Below are 21,944 nucleotides of genomic sequence, written 5' to 3' on the forward strand. Positions count from 1 at the left end.
TAAAGGTTGCCCTGGGTTGACATTTTCAGCTCGTATGCACTTATAGTCAGATATATTTAAAGATGAGGTTGGCTGTATGAAAAGCAGCAGTGAGCAAGAGACATGGATCAAATAGAGGTCTGAGGAAAGGCAAAAAAATGCAGTGTGAACTTTTGTAGTTGCTTTTCACCATTAGCAAGGCTGAAATAATTTTTATTTTTGTATAAAAGCTGTAATGCAGCCAGCTTGAATATTGAATGTTTTGGTGGGCAAATCATGGGTGTTCCGTTGCACCTTTGTAAAAAAAGAAAAAAAAAAAAGAAAACACTTATATTTGTCCCAGCAATTGCCATTCATCAACACAGACTCCCAGGGATTAAAACAAGTGTTTGTGTGTCTATGCATACGACCCTCCCCTTTCCACAGAAAAGGATTGCCTGCCTGATCCTGCAGTGGAGTGTGTGTGAGAAAGAGAGAATGCTCCTGCCTGACAATGCAGCCACCTCCCCAGTGGCTTCATGGAAGCCCCAATCAAGGATTGCCTGCCCAATCCTGCAGCGTAGTGTGTGTGTGTGAGAGAGAATACCACTGCCTGCCACCGCAGCCCCCCCCAGCACCTCCAGAGGCCCCAATCCTGGGCTGAGCGTCTGGCTGCTGCTGCCACCCCGCCTGCCACTGCCACCAGATCCATGGCTCGGTAGAGGCCCACCCCTTGGAGCCCTGATTGGCTGCTGGGAGGCGTGGCTGCTTGTCCCTTGGGGTGAATCACTGGACTACAATGATCCCTCTGCGAATCACCCACGACAGGGAAGATGGAGGTAGAGGACTGGGGGTCCATCAGCGTCAGAGAAACGCCGGTAGAGGTCCAGCTGACTCTGAATGCTGTCAATTGGCTGTGGCTGGAGGGCCAGGGTGAAGGGGGCACAAACATGTGCAGAGGTGAAAAGTCCTAGACCAAGTTAATTACATAGAGGCTGATGGAATATGATATGCCATGTTTCCCTGAAAGTTAGGCCTACCCCAAATATAAGCCCTAGTTTTAGGGCAAGGCACACACCTAAAAATAAAGCTAGGGTGGGGGTGTGGAGCTGCCCCACGCGCCAGGTACCCACTTACCTTGCAGCCAGGCCCCTCCTCACCAGCCCATTTCTTCTGCGGCATCTTCTGCAGCCAGTCCTGCATTTCTCAGTCACAGGCCTTTCCACAAGGCCTCTGCAGCCAAGAACTGAGCTATGGATTGAATCCATAGCTCGGTTCTGCAAGACCTCTGCAGCTGAGGACTGAGCTATGGATTGAATCAGGCCGGAATGCAGCTGCAGAATGAAGCTGTTCCTTCGGCCCCAGAAGAAGTGGACTGGCTGGGCGGGGCTGTCGGTGCCGAAGGTGAGTAAGACATCCCCCCAAAATAAGACCTGGTGCTTCTTTTGGAGGCAAAAAGAAGACCCTTATTTTGACACATGGTAGCAGATCAAGATTTCAATTTGGAATATATTTTTCCTTTTGAATCATTAGACACCTTTTCAATTAGATCATTCATCCATTGGTCATCAAGTATGCAAGCCTTCATGCAACTCCATGTACAGATTGCAGAACTGCTGTTCTGTACTTATAATGGGATATTTTGTGAAGCCTCACATCAAAAAGGTTTGAGTTCTTGCACACCCTATCTGGGAATGGATTTCATATCAAGCCTCAACAATGGCAGAATTTCTTGGGTATTAGCTGGATTTTACCAAATATAATTCTCATAGAAGCAAGGAATTAGTTGTTTCAATTTCACTGAACCTCTGACTGCTAAATAATCTTGAAAACTTAGCCAATTTAGCTGTACTAAATGCTGAGTATTAGCTTTTGAAGTTTGACCTGGTCTGCTATGTAGTTAAAACACTGTTTATATGCTTAAATTGGCTAAACTATATAAAGCACTCTACACACGAATGGCAACAGTTTATTTAAGCTGCAACACACATGGTTTTAATACACTTAAATCAGATAAAAATACACTGAAGTATCAGCAGTAGAACATTTCCATTGGAAATGTGTTAAAATTCTTAAGCATTTCTTGTTACCATCTTACTGCAGTTTTCTTATGTGTTTCTAGTCTATACCCCACATCTTTTGTATAATCATGCAAAAGCAAATCAGATTTTGAATGGGAAGTCCATTTACTACAAAGGATCATATTACACAGAGCCAACTTGGTAGAACAAAACCTGTAGAGTTCTTCAGGTAAGTACACATAATTCAGAAGCCATGAACTTTCAGTTGTTCCTCCTTAACAATGCCAACCTGCAGAAAATATACAAACATCAGTAAGCCCTTGGCAGTTAGGACCAGAAATGTGAACACAAAAATAAATCCACATACTAATCAAAGTACAATTGCTGAGCAGGGATGTAATGCCAGCTAAGACTGGTGCAAAATTATCTATAGCAGCAGTTTTCAGTTTACAAGTCAAGCTAGAAAATCCTCAAATGTTTCTAAAATCTTAACTGTTCAAATATATGGTATCAATTGTACTATTAAGAAAACAAAAGTGTTTGAGTCAAGTTGGTTACACTTTTCCACTCAGCCCTATAATTCAGCTCTTTATCAATTTAGAGAAAACAATAGAGCTCACATTGTTGACCTGGAATCAGAGGAAAGCATTGGAAGCATAAATTGTGAATATGTGCAAGTGGCCCTGCTATCTTTGGGTACTTGCAGAGTCATGGGTGCAGAGTCATGGAAGGTCAGCAAGGAAAACACCCAATGTCCCAAGTAACCTGAGAACATGCAGTGTCTTTAGGGAAACACCCAAAAGGAACATTTTTAGCTACTTCTGCTGTCTCCTTTCTTATCTATGGTGAGCCAGCCTTTCTGGGTGAAGTCTTCATCTTATGTGTCCCAGCTTTGCTGGGTGGATTAATTATGTAATCAAAAAGAATAAATACAAGGATTTCTTGTCATTTGGGGCTTCTCTCTTTTAGAGGGGCCTGTCTTTGTTCAGCTGAATAAAAACGTAAAGCTTCAAGGCAACTTCTGGTTTCCTATATTTCTTTATCAAGCAACACCTCAGATCCTGCACAACATTTTTGGCAAGCCAGGCTTCCAGGAGAGGTGCTTGGTCCTAGGGAGGCTCAGAAAAGGGGAAGGCACCAAGCACGCTCCGGGATTTTCTGGAGGTGCCCCCCTTCTTGACTCTTCACTGTGTTTTTTTAAACAGGAACCAGTTTTCTATTTGGTTGCCTTCTACTTGGTTCCTGCATACTCAGGAGGGCTGAAGATAAGGTAAGACACACCATTATCTTATTGTACAGGCTTGCCTCTGTGTGTTTGTGTGTGTGTAAAAGTGTGCTTGCTCCCCTGAGTCATATCCCACCGTTGACCAGAGTTGGGCGGAAGGGTTGGCCTTAGCTGCACCTAGAAACCCCCCCCCCAATGTTTGGGGGTGTTTAGAAAGCAAGGGGGGCAACCTTATACTCTCATGCTCCAACGGGTTGTTAGTGTTGAACTGTGCAAGTGGTGTGAGTGACTTAGACACATGGGCTCAGCCCAAGGCAAGCCTGTTAGAATGAATTAAAAGAAGGAATGTGCCCTCAGCCCCCTTGAGTGTGTCATAAGGAACTTTGGTAAGCTTAAAACCTGTCGGGATATGAAAATTGAAACTCTAAGTACAATGTCTTCTGGCACCAGGACATGCCCACTGTTTGGCCCACAGGGGGATCCATAGATTTAGGAGTTTTTGAAACCATGGGCGACTATGCTCAAAGAGGCATGGATAAGGATCAGCAAGCTTACTATGCACTTTTTTGGACCTTACAAAAGAATAAGCAGGTGCTTAAAGACTGTGGGTTGTGGTGACCTTCCATGGCACCAACTTTTCCTGCTTTAGCTTCTGCTGCACCAACCTATAAGGGGATCTACTCCCTCACAGGGTAGGTAGTTACTGGAAGGGGGGGACACTAGTAAGGTCCTGGTTCATACCCATCTGACCTTTATGCATGGAAGGACCAATTAGTTTCTTATACTGAAACCCCACACAAATATTCTGAATTGGTTCTGTCCATTATTCGAACTCGTAACACTAACTGGGCAGACCTCCAAGCCATGCTGGATGTCTTTTTAACAACAGAAGAGGCGCGTCTGGTAGGGAATGCTGCTAAAGTTAGCTGAAGAAAGGAAGGTCGTTTGTTCCAAAACTGACACTAAATGGGTCATTGATACTTATGAAAGCAGAAGCTATAGATATTTAAAAGGTTTCTGAGACATTATCGTCACTGCATAGCAGACTGCCCTCCCTAAACAGAAAAAATGGGCAAAATTTATAATGTTTATCAGTTGCCAGCTGAAAGCCCCAGTGACTTCCTTTAGCGCCTCTACCAAGCCTGGTGAACATGCACTTTATTGGGCAGACCGCCCCAGATATTAAGTGCAAATTACAGAAGATGGAGGGGGCTTCAGCTGACAGTAGAAAAATTGTTGGAAGGAGCTTATAAAGCCTATGTAAAATGACCAGAAGTGACAGCCAGGGGGGCTAAAAAGGATGAAAAACACAGCAGTATTGCTGGCTCAAGCACTGCAACGGGCTCCCCTAGTGGGAGGAGGAGGAAGTGGGATTCATGGAAGAGGACGGCGAGGAGTGGTAGGCCCCCCTCAAAAGAGAAATGGGACAATGTCACCCAGATTCCAGGCACCCCCAGACCACCCACTGCAGTCTTTTGCCCTAAGACAGGACCAGTGTTGTATATGTAAGAAATTTGGCCACTGGAGCAGGGAATGTCCTTTACGTTACCTTCCTGTCCTATAGGGTGCTGTTCCACAACTGCGCTTCAGATATTAGGGGGGTGAGGGGCTGGGGGGCCTTTGTCTCCCTGCCCATATGGATGATTCGTCCTCTGCACCCCTGGTAAAATTCAAACAATACCCACGTTCAGTATTAAATAAGCCCCTTGGAAACCCTTCCTCACAAATGTTCCAGGCCGTTGGAGCCAGTGGCCAATCTATGTCAGCTGCTATACTCAACCCTTTGAAATGCTCTATGGGTGATACTCACCTTATTCATCAATTTCTTTACCTTCCAGACTGCCCTATGCCCCTTTTAGGCCGTGATTAGCTTGCTAAGTTACAAGCAATCATCTTTGCTCTAACGGTTAAGCTCTTGTATCAGGCCACCACAGGCTCAAAGAACCCTTTGCATGGACCAAGAATTGCCAGGTGGCATTTGATAACATTAACTGTTCACCTTGTGTCAGAAAGCAAAGGGGTAGCTGCTGGAGTCTTTACTCATAACCTTGGTACTTGATCTTGCCCAGTAGCCTATTTCGCCAAACAACTTGATCCTGTTGCTCAAGGATGGCCAGCATGCCTTCCGCTGCAGCGGCTGCTGTTCTCCTTTTGGAGGCTGCTGAACAATTAACTTTTAGTCCTCCTATCACAGTGGAAACACCTCATTCCATCCAGGACTTGTTAGCATCCAAGGGGGGCCATTGGCTTACAGCCTCTCGTCTGGAACAGTATCAGATTGTACTCCTTGACAACCCACAAGTTCATATCAAGCGCATTGGCAAGTTCAATCCAGCAACCTTTCTTCCCCAACTGGAACAGGATGGTGATCATGATTGTGTGCAAACTATTACTGAAGTGTTTACTGGCCAGCCAGATTTAACTGACCAGCCGCTACAGTACGCGGACAGGGACCTGTATACAGACGGCAGCAGTTTATGGGTCAGGGAGAAAGGCTAGCTGGCTATGCTGTGGTCACATTGGATCAGGTAGTGGAAGCAGCAGCTTTCCCTGCAGGTACCTCAGCTCAGAAAGCTGAGCTCATTGCCTTGACAAGGCCCTTGGAATTGTCAAGACGGTGCAGTTGTTAATATATTTACACAGTAAATTTGCTTTTAGTGTTATACATGTACATGGGGCCTTGTGGAAGGAGCGTGGTTTGCTCACCGCTCAAGGCACCCCTGTTAAATATGGACAGGACATTTTAAGGCTGCTGGATGCTGTTTTGTTCCCGCACAAGGTGACTGTCATGCATGTGAGGGCCCATGGTAACGATGATACTAAACATGGAAAGGGAAATGCCTTGGCTGACCGCACCGCAAAGTCTGCTGCTTCAGGTGCCCTGTTGGTATGTTGGTGCACTTGTACCTTCACATTTGCCTGTGCCGGCTCTGACATATACTTCGTAGGATAGGCACAGAGTTTACAAACTGGATGCTGTTTATCATGGACATTGGCTGGAGAAGGACGGGAAATACCTTCTCCCAGGACATGAATTATGGGCCCTCTTATGAAAATTGCATGCCAGCACTCATTGGGGTTACAAGGCCATGGCTGAATTTCTTACAAATCCTGCACAACATTTGGCAGAGTGACTCATTAAATTCTATTTTGTTATCATGTTCAGGCCCTAAAGTGTACTAATGATTTCCAAGTATTTGTTTAACCTAAATGAGCTGCTATGTGCATTTTAATAATTGAGTCAGCTGTCTGAATTGCTAGACTTGTTGAAACTCACCTCTAAGAGGAACTGGCAAATGTTCTTCCTCTGGTCACCCTGCAACTGGATCACCTCCCCGTATTCAGGATGCTCAATCACAGTACCATTACAGGCAAATTTCTGTAGAGAAACATTGCTTTTTAACATTTTATTGAATTATAGAATAAAATACAAAGCAAATAGGAGGACACAATGGGGAGGAGAAAGGGAAAAGAAAGTGAGGGAGAGGGGGAAAAGAAAAAAAAGACACTGACTTCCAACTTCCTCTGTTGCATTAGAATAAAGCATTAACATCGAGCCACAACTTTTTACTTTTTCACAATAGTATAAACTGGCCATTTCTGTAACAACAAATCAATCTAATCAGTGAAACCCAAAATCAAAGTTTCATTTTTTTCCACCTCAATCACAAAGTCCAGAAGCAGTCTCCATGTAGAAACAAAAGTACTTGTATTCTTTTCTTTAATCAAAACAGTCAATTTAGCCATCTCTGACAGCTCCATCTACTTCTGTAGCCATTCGTCCATAGTGGGAATCGAAATGTCCATTTTTGTGCATACAGTAATCTTGCTGCCATCAACATATACAGGATCAAAGTTCCAATTTTTTTCCCAAGTCTTTTCCCATTAGACCCAAAAGAAAACATTCTCATTTTATATTTATTTTTACTTTAAGGATTTTCTGTATCAAAATGTGAATCCTTCTCCAATATTTCTTTGCTTTAGCACATGTCCACCATAAATGGTAAAACATTTCCAGCATTCATTTGAAATACCTTTATACATTCTAGACAGCTTGTCTGGTGTTAAATACCAGCGATACATCATCTTATAGAAATTTTATTTTAAACTGTAGTTCAATGTAAATTTTAAACTTTTCATCCACATATTCTCCCATTGTTCCAGCATCACATTATAACCATTGCTATATTCAGTGGCAACCAACTGTTTTTCAGATGCTTGAAGCTATTCCATTACACCAGAGGTGTCAAGCACACAGGCCCACAACACTCCCAACCGAGGCCTGGTTTAGTTAAAATGGGTCATATTTAAGAAAATAAAATAAAAATACAACAAAACATAGACATTACATTTTAAAACTAAATAACAATAAATTTAGTCACTAATCACCAAAACTGTGGGTTCATGACTTACAAAGAGTGCTACACAAGCTCACTGCCACAGTTTAATTGCAACAGCAAAGAATGCTTGGCATTGCTGCGAACTTGTGCCTTTTCCTCAGATGGCAGGCAGGCAGGCAGGCAGGCAGCCTTGCACTGGTAGGTAGCCGACCTACTCCAACCCTCAGAGCCTCCAGTGCATTAAGGAGCACCTCTCTGCAAAACAGGTTACACTGATTTCTCTCCTCCCTTCAAAAGAAGTTGAATTAATCTGTTGAGTTTCAGACTGCACAAGGTCCATGCTCATGGTTAACTTCATAATTTTTTTCAATTTTTCAATTAATAGTAATTGATTAATTTCAGAATACATACAGAAGAAAAAGAATATACAGAGAAAAAAGAAAAAGGGGCCCCTCAACTGAAGTTGAGTGGGGAGGGGGGGGCAATCTTCACAACCTAATTTTAGAACCTAATTCCAAGCAAAAACCACTAGATAACCAATCATATAATGAGGTGGGGAATAAAAGAAAAAGAAAAAAGAAAAACATAATGAAGTAGAGAGTGATGGGAAGGATGGAAATCCCAGTTACAGAAGTAGGAGATATCAGAAACATACCTAAAGGATTCAACTGCCTGTATACTAAAGCTCAAAGTTGAGGGAACAAATAGGGTGAACTTGAAGTAGACATGAAGTTAGATATGATATAGTTGCCATTACTGAAACTTGGCAGGATAAAGCTCATGACTGGAACGTACTGATGGAAGGATATATACTCACAACTAAAGCCCTTATAAGAATGTCAAGGTTCTGACTGACGAGCCCAACCAAGCAAACACCTTTGAGACATTCCGATCTCTTAATGTAAAACTTTATTGAGTACATCATTTCCACACTAATGAAAGCAAAACCAGCTGTGGCAAAACCCCACCCAAGCCCAACATAGTGAAAGCATAGAATTCTCTCTCCTCCCTCTGGATCAGGTCACAATGCCCAATTAAATGCAGCAATATTGTTAAGAGAAAGTACCTCCTGGTCTGGCCAGACACCTGGTAAACATCCTTGGTTCCCATGGTCTGCTTCCTTAAATCTTTAAAGTCTGCATTCCAATCCAACTCCCTCCCCCAAGTTCGTTGGCAAGCTAAGAAGCTGTAATTGTTGCAGCAGGAAAAAAAAACGTGCTTTGAAGCTTAACACAGAACACTGACATCCCCTAAACTCTGTTGAAGATATTACCTAGCCTGGTAACAAAATGTTCAAAAACCAACCCACAAGCTCAGAGAACGAACCTTCACCCTCAGGATACAAACTATTCAAATTATTCAAAAGAAACAGACCTAACAAAAGAGGAGGTGCATTATACAGTGCATTCAGGAAGTATTCAGACCCCCTTGACTTTTGACAATATTGTTATGCTGCAGCCTGATTCTACAATTGTTGAAATTCATTTTTTCTCATTAATCTACACTCAGTAAATAATAATAATAATAATAATAATAATAATAATAATAATAATGATGATGATGATGAAGAAGAAGAAGAAGAAGAAGAAGAAGAAGAAGAAGAAGAAGAAGAAGAAGAAGAAGAAGAAGAAGAAGAAGAAGAAGAAGAAGAAGAAGAAGAAGAAGAAGAAGAAGAAGTAGTTGTTGGAAGGGACCTTGGAGGTCATCTAGTCCAACCCCCTGCTAAGGCAGGAAACCCTATACCATTTCAGACAAATGGCTGTCCAGTCTCTTCTTAAAAACTTCCAGTGTTGGAGCATTCACCACTTCTGGAGGCAGGTTGTTCCACTGGTTAGTTGTTCTAACTGTCAGGAAGTTTCTCCTTAGTTCTAGGTTGCTTCTCTCCTTGACTAGTTTCCATCCATTGCTTCTTGTCCTGCTTTCAGGTGCTTTGGAAAATAGCTTGGCTCCCTCTTCTTTGTGACAGCCCCTGAGATATTGGAACACTGCTATCATGTCACCCCTCACCCTTCTCTTCGTTAAACTACACATACCCAATTCCAGCAACCGTTCCCTATATGTTTTAGCCTCCAGTCCCCCAATCATCTTTGTTGCTCTTCTCTGTACTCTTTCTAGAGTCTCGACATCTTTTTTACATCGTGGTGACCAAAACTGGATGCAGTATTCCAGGTGTGGCCTTACCAAGGCATTGTAAAGTGGTATTAGTACTTCACGTGATCTTGATTCTATCCCTCTGTTAATGCAGCCTAGCACTGTGTTGGCTTTTTTGGCAGCTGCAGCACACTGCTGGCTCATATTTAAGTGATTGTCCACTAGGACTCCGAGATCTCTCTCATAGTTACTACTATCGAGCAAGGTACCACCTATACTATACCTGTGCATTTGATTTTTCCTGCCTAAATGTAGAACCTTACTTTTTTCACAATTGAATTTCATTTTGTTAGATAGTGCCCAGTGTTCGAGTCTGTCCAGATCCTCCTGTATCTTAAGCCTATCTTCTGGAGTATTGGCTATTCTTGCCAGCTTGGTGTTATCTGCAAATTTGATGAGTTCCCCATCTATCTCCTCATCCAAATCGTTGATGAAGATGTTGAAGAGCACTGGGCCCAGAACAGAGCCCTGGGGCACCCCACTACACACTTCCTTCCATATAGATGCAGTTCCATTGAGGACCACACGCTGAGTACGGCCTGTCAGCCAGCTACGAATCCATCTGGTGGTGATGCTATCTAACCCACATTTTTCTATCTTATCAAGTAGTAGGTTGTGATCTACTTTATCAAATGCCTTACTGAAGTCCAAGTAAATTATATCTACAGCATTCCTCTGGTCCACTAGTTTTGTCATTTGGTCAAAGAATGCAATAAGGTTTGTCTGGCATGATCTGTTTTTGACAAACCCATGTTGGCTTTTAGTGATAACTTTGTTCGCATCAAGGTGTTTGCTGATTTGTTGTTTGATTATCTTTTCCAGAATCTTCCCAGGTATTGAGGTCAGGCTGATAGGTCTGTAGTTTCCTGGATCTATTTTTTTCCCTTTTTTGAATATGGGAATTACATCAGCTCTCTTCCAGTCCTCTGGTAGTTCCCCAATGCTCCAGGATCTTTGAAAAATATAGTTCAGTGGTTCTGAGATCACGTCTGCCAGTTCCTTGAGAACCTTGGGGTGTAATCCATCTGGTCCTGGTGATTTGAACTCGTCTAGGCTTAACTTGCGTTTCTATTCTGTTTTTTATGGCACTGGTTTTGGTAGGTTGGACTGTTTTTTCCCTTTGTGTAAAGACGATGCAAAAAACGAGTTAAATAGTTCTGCTTTCTCCCTGTTGCTTGTCACCTTCTTGCCACTTTCCCCCACTAATGGACCAATCATTTCCTTAACTTTTTTCTTGTTTCTTATATGTTGAAAGAAGCTTTTTTTGTTATTTTTGGCTTTGGTCACAAGCCTTAGTTCATTTTGAGCCTTAGCTTCCCTCACTTCATCTTTGCAGGCACGGGCTGTTTGCTGATATTCTGACTTAGTTATGTGCCCCTCTTTCCACTTCTTATACTTGTCCTTTTTATCTTTCAGTTTATCAGAGAGTTCTTTATGCAGCCATGCTGGTTTCTTTTGAAAGCTGTTATTTTGCTTCTTTGTTGGTATTGTGCTAGACTGGGCCTTTATTATCTCACTTTTCAAAATTTCCCAAGCTTCTTGAGTTGTTTTCCCCTTTAGGATTCGCATCCATGGAATTCTTCCCAAGGTCTCTCTAAGTTTATTGAAATTAGCTCTTTTAAAGTCCAAGACTCTAGTTTGGCTGTATTCTATTGCTTGTGCTTCCATAATGTTGAATTCCAATATTGCATGATCACTTCCCCCCAAGGTTCCTGTGGCTTTGACACTTACTATCATTTCATCTCATAATGACAAAGTGAAAACAGAATTTTAGAAATGTCTGTAAATTTATAAAAAAGAAAAAACTGAAATACAGGTAGTCCCCAAGGTACGGGCCTAATAGAGCCTGCCCATTAGGTTCATAATTGTCAAATGAATCAGACTCAATATTACAACATTTTAAAATCAAACTCATTAATTGAATCAAATGGGTCAATAAATGAACGTAGATTTGACTTATTATTTCCTCCTGAACTAAGACTTTTCCTGCTGCTGCAAGCTGTTTCCAGCCTCAAATCAGCTGTTTCAGGTTTTAGGAAGTACAGTATTGTAAATTGCCTCCCAAGCAGGCAGCAGGCTTTTTTAAAAAAAAAAACCATTTGTTGCTAGGCAGCTCCAGCTTCTTCAGGGTGGGGGGTGGAGGACTTTCCAAATTGCAGTTACCACTAAAGTAAGTAGCTTTAGCTTTAAGCATCTCCAGGCAGGCATAAAGAGGGAGATGGGGGAGGAGTTTATAGAACTGTCAGCTTGCAACAGTAACAGAGATGGAAGGGACCTTGAGGTCATCTAGTCCAGGACTTTTCAACCCATTGTACCACTTTTAGGATATGGAAATATCAGAGTACCACCAGTCGCCTGGCAAGGTGTCAAAAACTTGACGCAAAAAAAGGAAAAAGGTAATAAAAGTACAGGTAGTCCTTGACTTACAAGAGTTTGCTTAGTGACTGTTCAAAGTTACAACGGCACTGAAAAGTGACTTATGACCATTTTTCACTCTTATGACTGTTTCAGCATTCCCAGGGTCATGTGATTTACATTCAGATGCTTGGCAACTGATTCATATTTATGATGGCTGCAGTGTCTCAGGGTCATGTGATCCCCTTTTTCAACCTTTTGACAAGCAAAGTCAATGGGGAAACCAGATTCACTTAACCTTTTATATCAGGGGTGTCAAACTCAATTTCATTGAGGGCCACATTAGAATAGAATAGAACTTTATTACGGTCATAGACCAGCAATAGACGTTGCTTTTTATAATATATTTAAAAATAGTACTGACATTAATAATAAATAATAACATCCCTGTTACGAAAATACATGTTCTCAAAATGTTAGGGTCACTCCCTAGTTTACGTGAGTGGGAAGCCGATAAGTTTGTGAGTAAATATAATGTTCCAAAAATTGTTAGAGATATCTCCAAAAAATTGGCACAAGTTAACTATAATTCTGTAACCAATTTTTTTCTTGGGGACATTGCAGCAGCACAGAATTTTGCCACTGCATGCGTGGTTGTTGTTGTTAGCTGCGAAGTCGTGTCCGACTCATCGCGACCCTATGGACGACGTTCCTCCAGGCCTTCCTGTCCTCTATCATCTTCTGGAGTCCATTTAAGCTCACGCCTACTGCTTCAGTGACTCCACTGAGCCACCTCATTCTCTGTCGTCCCCTTCTTCTATTGCCCTCAATCTTTCCCAGCATTAGGCTCTTCTCCAGTGAGTCCTTCCTTCTCATTACATGGCCAAAGTATTGGAGTTTTAGCTTCAGGATCTGGCCTTCTAAAGAGCAGTCAGGGTTGATCTCCTCTAGGACTGACCGGTTTGATCGCCTTGCAGTCCAAGGGACTCGCAGGAGTGTTCTCCAGCACCATAGTTCAAAGGCCTCAATTCTTTGGCGCTCGGCCTTTCTTATGGTCCAGCTTTCACTGCCATACATTGCAACTGGGAAGACCATAGCCTTGACTATACGCACTTTTGTTGACAGGGTGATGTCTCTGCTTTTTAGTGTGCTGTCTAGATTTGCCATGGCTTTCCTCCCGAGGAGCAAGCGTCTTTTAATTTCTTGGCTACAGTCCCCATCTGCAGTGATCTTGGAGCCCAGGAAAATAAAATCTGTCACTACCTCCATTTTTTCCCCATCTATTTGCCAGGAATTGAGAGGACCGGATGCCATGATCTTGGTTTTCTTAATGTTAAGTTTCAACCCAAGTTTTGCACTCTCCTTCACCCGCAACAAGAGGCTCTTTAGTTCCTCTTCACTTTCTGCCATTAGAGTGGTATCATCTGCATATCTTAGGTTGTTGATATTTCTTCCGGCAATCTTAATTCCAACTTTTGATTCCTCTAACCCTGCCTTTCTCATTATGTGCTCTGCATATACGTTAAATAGGCAGGGCGACAGTATACAGCCTTGCCAGACTCCTTTCCCAATTTTGAACCAATCAGTGGTTCTGTGTCCAGTTCTCACTGTTGCTTCTTGGCCCACATATAGGTTTCTCAAGAGACAAATAAGATGGTCTGGTACGCCCATCTCTTTAAGAACTTGCCACAGTTTGTTATGATGCACACAATCAAAGGCTTTAGCATAGTCAACGAAGCAGAAGTAGATGTTTTTCTGGAACTCCCTAGCTTTCTCCATGATCCAGTGTATGTTGGCAATTTGATCTCTAGTTCCTCTGCCTCTTTGAAATCCTGCCTGTACTTCTGGTAGTTCTCGATCCACATACTGCTGGAGTCTAGCTTGTAGGATTTTAAGCATAACTTTACTAGCATGAGAAATGAGTGCAATGGTGCGGTAGTTTGAACATTCTTTGGCACTGCCTTTCTTTGGAATTGGAATGTAAACTGATCTTTTCCAATCCTGTGGCCACTGTTGAGTTTTCCAAATTTGCTGACAAATTGAGTGTAGCACTTTGACTGCATCGTCTTTTAAGATTTTGAATAGCTAAGCTGGAATACTGTCACCTCCACTAGCTTTGTTGTTGCTCAGCTTTTCTAAGGCTCACTTCACTTCACATTCTAGGATGTCTGGCTCGAGGTCAGTGACCACCTCACTGTGATTATCAGGGACATTAAGCTCATTCTTGTATAGTTCTTCTGTGTAATTTTGCAACCTCTTCTTAATCTCTTCTGCCTCTGTTAGGTCCTTGCCATTTTGGTCCTTTATCATGCCCATTTTTGCATTAAATGTTCCCTTCATCTCTCCAATTTTCTTGAAAAGATCTCTGGTCCTCCCTATTCTATTGTTTTCTTTTATTTCTTTGCACTGTTCATTTAAGAAGGCATTCTTATCTCTTTTAGCTATTCTCTGGAATTCTGCATTCAATTGGGCATATCTTTCTTTTTCTCCCTTGCCTTTCGCTTCCCTCCTTTCCTTAGCTATTTGCAAAGCTTCCTCAGACAGCCATTTTGCTTTCTTGCATTTCTTTTTCTTTGGGATGGTTTTGGTTGCTACCTGTTGTACAATGTTGCGAACCTCTGTCCATAGTTCTTCAGGCACTCTGTCTATCAGATCTAATTCCTTAAATCTATTTGTCACCTCTACTGTATATTCAACAGGGATATGATTTAATTCATACCTGAGTGGCCTAGTGCTTGCTTTTCCCTACTTTCTTCAGTTTAAGCCTAAACTATGTCCTTCTATTTTCCAGGAGTATTGACTGGTTTTTTTTTTGGCAAAAACTAAAATTTTTGATTTATCAAAGTTAAGGACCAACTTGTTCTGTCTGCAATAGCCAAGTGTTACCCTAATTGCTCTCTTCAGTCCTACAGGAGTTTTGTGAAATAATAGCATCGTTGGCATATAGGAGAATCGGGATTTTGTTTTGGGCTAGGTTAGGCAGATGCAGATCAGGGTTTTGTAAGAGATCGATCAGGAGGTTGATATAGAAGTTAAAAAGGGAGGGGGACAGGTTGCAACCCTGCTGTACCCCTTTTTGTATCCTTACTGGGCTGGTTAAAGTCCCTTGAGGATTACACCTCACTTTCAAGGTGGAATTGGCATACAATTTTTGTATGAGGAAAAGGAGGTGTTTATCGATAGTGTATTTTAATTTCTCCCAGAGGGTGTTCCTACATACTGAATTGAAGGCCTGCTTAAAATCAAGGAAGGCCACAAAGAGAGGATATTTTTTTATATATGTATTTTTGTACTAGATGGTGAAGTACCAAGATATGATCCACCGTAGATCTTCCTTCTCTAAAACCGGCTTGTTCATCTTTGATTATCCCCCCCCCCCCGAAATTAGCCAATCCTGCAGTTTACAGTTTAGGTGTTTGGCATAGTTTACTAATAACACTCAGAAGACTAATGGGTCTATAATTGCCTGGGTCATTTCTACTAGCTTTTTTATAAATTGGTATGATAATTGCCCCAATCTCTTGGCATATGGCCCGTTCTATCTATAAATGTAAACAGAGATGCTAAAAGTGGAGCCCACCAACTGGCATTATTTTTTATTATTTCTGGCAGGACATTGTCAGCACCAGGTGCCTTATTAGCCTTGAGGGCTCCAATCAACCTGGATATCTCTTCTGGTGTAACGGGGCCAGTAAGGGATTTGGTCCGAACTAATTTGGCTCTCCTTAGTTACATAATCGGGGTCTGCATATAGCTCTTTAAAATATTTTTTCCAGGCATGTATCGGTACCTGATTAGTTGGGGGTAGGGGGGATTTCCCCAATCCTCTGGTGATGTGCCAAAAAAGGGATGTATTTTTTGTCCTGACTGATGCAATTAGTCTGTGCCAAGACTCCTTCAGAGCCGCATTTTTCTTTTCTTTTAGAAGCGTCTTATATTATGCCTTCAACTGCTTTAAGTAGTAAGTGTGATCCTCAGAAGGGGCATTTTTTCTTTTTCTGTACTCCTTGTTATATATTTTTTTTAGTTGCACGCAATCCCTATCAAACCATTTTTTATTCTTTAAAATCCGGCTTTTTGGATTGAGCTAATATTCTATTAGTGAGAACAGATTTCAAATTTAAAATTAAAGTTTCAAACCCCTGTAAGTATGATCCTTCAAACTTATTCCTTAGTAGAGATGTATGTAGTTCTATGGTTTCTGGAGCTAACATCCATTTAGTAACTTCCTTCGCATTTTTCTCAGTCCATTAGTATTGTGGTTACCGTGGGGGGAGGGGTTCCTTTTTCCCTCCCTCCCTGCCTCCCTCCTTCTCATTCCCATCTCCTTCCTTCCTTCCTTTCCTTGCTTCCTCCCCTCCTTCTCATTCCCATCTCCTTCCTTCCTTCCTCCCTTTCCTTCCTTCCTCCCCTCCTTCTCATTCCCATCTTCTTCCTTGCTTCCTTCCTTCCAGCGCTGATCCTAGCGCTTCTGCTGAGCCCTGACAGCTGATTGTCGCTTCTGCAGGGCTGTCAGGGTTCAACAGAAGCGCCAGGATGAGTGCCGGGCCCCAGCTGATTGACGCTTCTGGGCGGCCCAACAGAAGCGCCAGGATGAGTGCCGGGCCCCAGCTGATTGGCACTTCTGGGTGGCTCAGCAGAAGTGCCAGGATCAGCACTGGGCTCCAGCTGATCGGCGCCCTTCCCCTGAAAACAGGCCGCTCGCTCGCCCTTCCCCCGAAAAGAGGCCGCTCGCTCACCCTTCCCCCGAAAACAGCCCACTCACTCGCCCTTCCCCCGAAAACAGCCCACTCGCTCACCCTTCCCCCGAAAACAGGCCACTCGTTCGCCCTTCCCCCGAAAACAGGCCGCTTGCTCGCCCTTCCCCCGAAAACAGGCCGCTTGCTTGCTCGCCCTTCCTCCGAAAACAGGCCACTCGCTCGTTCACCCTTCCCCTGAAAAGAGGCTGCTCACTCTGTCTCTCCTCACTGCTTTGCTAAGAAAAAACTCTTCACTTCTTGCTCTTTTTCTCCCTCTCCCGCCAAAACCTACCCCTTTTATACCTTCTCTTCTCTTTGCCCTCCTCCTCTTCTCTTCTGGGTATGCTGGAAGCTCCAATTACCATGTCATCACGTACGCCAATCCTGGGGCTTCTGCCAAGCTCTGCAGCTCCAGCTGATCTCCTCCAGGTCTGTGTGGCGCCGCTTAGCTGGTTCCCTTCCCCGCTACACTTGGCTAGGGGTCGCGTACCACCTGCCAGGTGCTAAAGTACCACTGTTGGTACGCGTACCACCAGTTGAAAAGCCCTGCTATAGAGCAACAAAAAGAATATCTTAAAATACTTACAGAAGTAATTCTAGCTGTCTACAGTACTGTAGTCCTCAAGCACAGCAAGCAACAGACCTTTCACGCAGCTCCAGGAAAAGAAAAACAAATGGTTGGTGCCGGCTGCAAAAATCACCGGATCTTGTTTGGCCATGTCACCAGGCGCAACCCCCCCCCCACACTTCCGGCTTCTCATAGGCCCAAACAGGTCCAGGCAGGTCACAGAGTTAAAATAGCCACCATAGCAACCGAGACTGAATCCAAGTCACATGGCCACAGAGGCCTGTTTTTGATTGCATTTTTGAATTTCTAATGTAAGTATCCTTTCTGAATAATGTTTTTGTGAGATCTCGCTAAATAAACACTCATATCAGGGGATTACTTGTATCACATTGGCGTAAGTATTCAGACCCTTTGCTACAACAGTTGAAATTTATCTCAGGGGCCTCTCATTTCTCTTGATAGTTGCTGACAAGTTTCTACATCTTGATTGGAGTCCACCTGTGGTAAGTTGAAATGACTGGACATGATTTAGAAAGGCACACACCTTTCTACAAAACGCCTTGCACCTGACAATGCATACTGTATCAGAACAAAATCCATAAGGTCAAAGGAAATGCCTGCAGAGCTCAGAGACAGGATTATTGCAAGGCATAGATCTGGGGAAGGCTACAACAAAATTTCTGCTGCGTTGAAGATTCCTAAGAGCACAGTGACCTCCACAATTCTCAAATGGAAGAGGTTTGGCACAACCAGGACTCTTCCAAGAGCTGGTTGGGTCGCCTGATCAAACTGAGCAATCGGGTTAGAAGGGCCTTAGTAAGAGAGGTGACCAAGAACCCGATGGTCACTCTGACTGAGCTCAAGATCCTGTGTGGAGATGGGACAGAGTTCCAGAAGCACAACTGTCACTGCAGCCCTCCACTGATCTGGGCTTTATGGCAAAGTGGCTAGACAGAAGCCTCTCCTCAGTGCAAAACACATCAAAACCCACTTGGAGCTTGCAAAAAAGCACCTGAAGGACTCTTAGAAAGTAAGGAACAAGATTCTCTGGTCTGATGAAACCAAGATTGAACTGTTTGGCCTCAATTCTAAAAGTTTATCTGGAGGAAAACAGGCACCGCTCAAATATTGTACCCAGGGCTTCCGGTTCCGGATTTTCGGTGCTCCCAGACATGTGAGGGAATCGCTCGTGTCGCCTGGATTTCTTCATCGGGGGGGGGCCCTGTAAAGGGGTCAAAACTCGCCCTGGAGGGGCGATGAGCAGGGGAGAGGTCTCTCCAGTCGGCAGTAGAAAGGCAGCGGCCCTCCCTTCGGCTTGGAGCTACTCTCCGAACCGAAGAAGAAAGGATTGGCCACTCCCATGGCCCATCATTTAGCCGTTTCCTGCCGAAGCCAAAAGCACAACAAAGCACTTGAAAACTGGGTGAGAATTGCCTTCTTGTTTTCCTAATTGTCTACTTTCCCTGCCAAAAGCTTCTCGAATTTGCTTCCCCTGCGAGGAGAGAGGGAAGAGATTTCTTTTCCCCACCCTCCTTAAGAGCAACCTTTGTCTACATTGGGAGAGAAAAGAAAAAGCCTTGTATTAAATTATACTGATTTATTGGACTTACTGCCTTTCTACTTTTGGCCCAAAGTTCCTATATTTACAGAAATGGACTATTCTACTTATTAGTCTAAAAAGGGGACAAAAAGAAATAAATAAATAAAAAGATACTGTCTGAAAAGGTTTTGAAGTACTTGTTCTGTACCAGCCTGCTACCGGCCCTGCAGAAAAGGCAGGGACAACCCCTTTTTCAAGAAGGCAAGAGGCTGGAATTACGCCTGCCAATTTATTACTACAAAAACAAATGGAACAAGACAAATCAAGAAACAGGAGCTTTAAGAAACATGAACTATCCGAGCGGTTGCCTTCAGCAAACCAGCCCTCCCAGACATTCCCCTTATATAGAGTTCAGGGCGTGGCTTCTCTCTGCCTCCTTCCGAGAAGCCCCATTGCCTTCCTCTGTTTACTCCTAATTGACTGCCTCCTGCGTCGGGCGTCCTTGAACAGGGCCAGCTGTGGGTCATCTTCATCCACGCTGTCAGGCTCACACAGCTGGGTCTCCGTGGTAACCAAGTGGGAAGGGCCTGGCTGAGGGCTCTCATCAGTAAGATCTTCAACCCCCTCAGCAAGGTCTTCAACACCCCCCTCCTCCTCCTCTGAGTCGTCCGACCCAACTGCCGAACCCACAGGCTGACCCTGAATCACAACACTATCCCGCACCGCAGGGCCTTCCCCCGGGTCTGCCGATCCGGATGCGGTCGGGATGGAAATTGTTCATGAAAAGCGGTCACCAAGGCAGGGGCATGAACGGCGGTCGCGTCTTCCCAGGTGAAGTCCTCTGGTCCGTAACCTTTCCATTCAATCAGGTACTGGAAACGACCTTTCAGCCAACGGGAAACCCTGATGCTGGCGACCTCGTACTCGGGGGTGCTGCCTCCATCACGAGGTCCTGATAGGGGAGGTTCCGCTCGGCGGAGTGGACAGGCCGGTTGCTCGGGGACCAACAGAGACCGATGAAAAACTGGGTGCACGCGCAGGGAACGTGGCAGAGTTAAGCGATAGGCGACCGGATTGATGACAGCCTCGACTAGGAACGGTCCTAAATATCGGTGATCTAACTTTCTCACCGGCCGTGTTGACGGTAGGTTCCTGGTGGACAACCAGACCCGATCTCCCACCGATAGTGGAGGCGTATCCCGTCTTGACCGATCAGCAAACCTTTTGTAATCGGCCTTGGCCTTCTCTAACTGACGTCGCACCAATCGATGGATCACCTGTAACTCTGCCATGAAGTCGTTCGCTGCCGGCTCCGGTGAGTCCACAGGAAAAAGGGGGAAAAACCGGGGGTGATATCCCACATTGGCCAAGAACGGTGTCATCTGTGTGGAGGTGTGCTGCGAATTGTTAAATGCAAACTCAGCTATGGCCAGATAGTCCACCCAATTGTTTTGCTGCAGATTGACGTAGCAGCGCAGATATTGTTCCAGGATACCAATGACCTTCTCGGTTCCCCCATCAGTTTGAGGATGATGCGCGGACGAGAGGCAAATCTTGATATCCAACGCATGCATCAACTCCTGCCAGAAGGGGGCTGTAAACTGGGCCCCCCTATCAGAGACGACTCTATCAGGGAGGCTGTGCAGCCGAAACACCTGCTGAATGAACATACGACTAGTGGCGCGGGTTGACATTAAGCCGCAACAGGGGATGAAGTGCGCCATCTTGGTCAGCATGTCCACCACCACATACACTGTCATAAAACCAGAGGATGGGGGTAAATCCGTCAGAAAGTCCATGGACACAGCCCCCCAGGGTCTTTTGGGTGTCGGCAAAGGCTGCAGTAATCCAGGCGGGGCCCCTGTCACTGACTTGGCCTGCCTGCATGGGATGCAGGAGGTAACATAGGACTGGACGTCGTGTCGGACTCGGGGCCACCAGAAGGTACGGGAGACCAGGTTCAGGGTCTTGAACAGGCCAAAATGCCCCGCCGCCGGGTTATCGTGACACTGGCTGAGGATGAGTCCCCTGAGTGGCCCTCCCGGAACGTAGAGCCGGTCACGATAATACAAGAGTCCATCCGTGACTGTCCAAGGAGAATCTGGCCCCACCTCCTCCTTCCGCTGAGCCACCCACACCTCCTGCTGCTGTGCCTCCCGGATCCGAGCCCGTATATCAACCGGCTCCCGCACCGCAGCAAGACTCGACGGGGATCACTGTCCTGGGCAGAAGCTTGTCTTCCACTCGGGAATATTCGGGCTTCCTGGACAGAGCATCTGCTCTTTGATTGTGCCCGCTAGGTATGTACCGAACCCGGAAGTCAAACCTCGCAAAGAAAAGAGACCACCGGATCTGGCGTTGGTTCAAATTCCGAGCGGTCTGCAGGCTTTCCAAATTCTTATGGTCTGTCCGGACCTCGATTTGATGCTGCGCTCCCTCCAGATGATGCCTCCAGGCCTCGAACGCCGCTTTGATGGCCAGCAGCTCCTTCTCCCAGATTGTATAATTGCGCTCCGAAGGGTTCAGTTTTCGTGAATGGTACGCGCAAGGGAAGAGGGTACCGCTGGGCGTCGTTGCCTGGAGTAACACCGCCCCAATGGCAATGTCGGAGGCGTCCGCCTCCACAACAAACGGCCATTGCGGGTCAGGATGCTTCAAGATGGGCTCCTTCATGAAGGCTTCCTTCAAAGTCTGGAAAGCCTGTTGTTCTGGAGCGTTCCACTGGAACCGAGTCTTCTTCTGCAGGAGCCGGGTGAGGGGGGCTGTCAAGGCAGCAAACCCAGGGATGAAAGTTCGGTAATAGTTGGCGAACCCAAGAAGTCGCTGAACATCCTTCACGCGACGCGGGGGTTGCCAACTCTGCAAAGACTCAACCTTACTCGGCTCCATGGCGATGCCCTCAGGAGAAAGGCGGTGACCCAGGAAATCGATGGTCACCCGGTAGAACTGGCACTTCTCTAACTTGGCAAACAGCCGATGTTCTCTGAGTCGCTGCAGGACCTGATGGAGATGCTGATGGTGCACCTCACACGACGGGGAGTAGATCA

At 44.8% G+C, this 21,944-nt stretch overlaps 1 protein-coding gene across 2 annotated transcripts in view; it reads right to left on the bottom strand.

The window, feature by feature from the left end:
* Positions 1 to 1,911: 1,911 nt before the first annotated feature.
* LOC308675968 (eukaryotic translation initiation factor 1b) overlaps positions 1,912 to 21,944 on the bottom strand; it is a 35,023-nt gene continuing 14,990 nt past the window's right edge. Inside the window, exons 3-5 of one of the 2 annotated variants that reach the window (XM_081341658.1) lie at positions 6,482 to 6,583; positions 4,754 to 4,864; positions 1,912 to 2,268 (exon numbers count right to left, since the gene is read on the bottom strand). In XM_081341658.1, coding sequence (XP_081197784.1) covers positions 4,763 to 4,864; positions 6,482 to 6,583 — 204 coding nt within the window. In that variant the 3' untranslated portion in view covers positions 1,912 to 2,268; positions 4,754 to 4,762. The remainder of the gene's footprint in view (positions 2,269 to 4,753; positions 4,865 to 6,481; positions 6,584 to 21,944) is intronic. The other variant, XM_081341659.1, reaches the window with a different exon arrangement.

The sequence above is a fragment of the Vipera berus genome (assembly GCF_964194415.1).
Source record: "Vipera berus genome assembly, chromosome: W".
NCBI classification, from domain to species: domain Eukaryota; kingdom Metazoa; phylum Chordata; class Lepidosauria; order Squamata; family Viperidae; genus Vipera; species Vipera berus.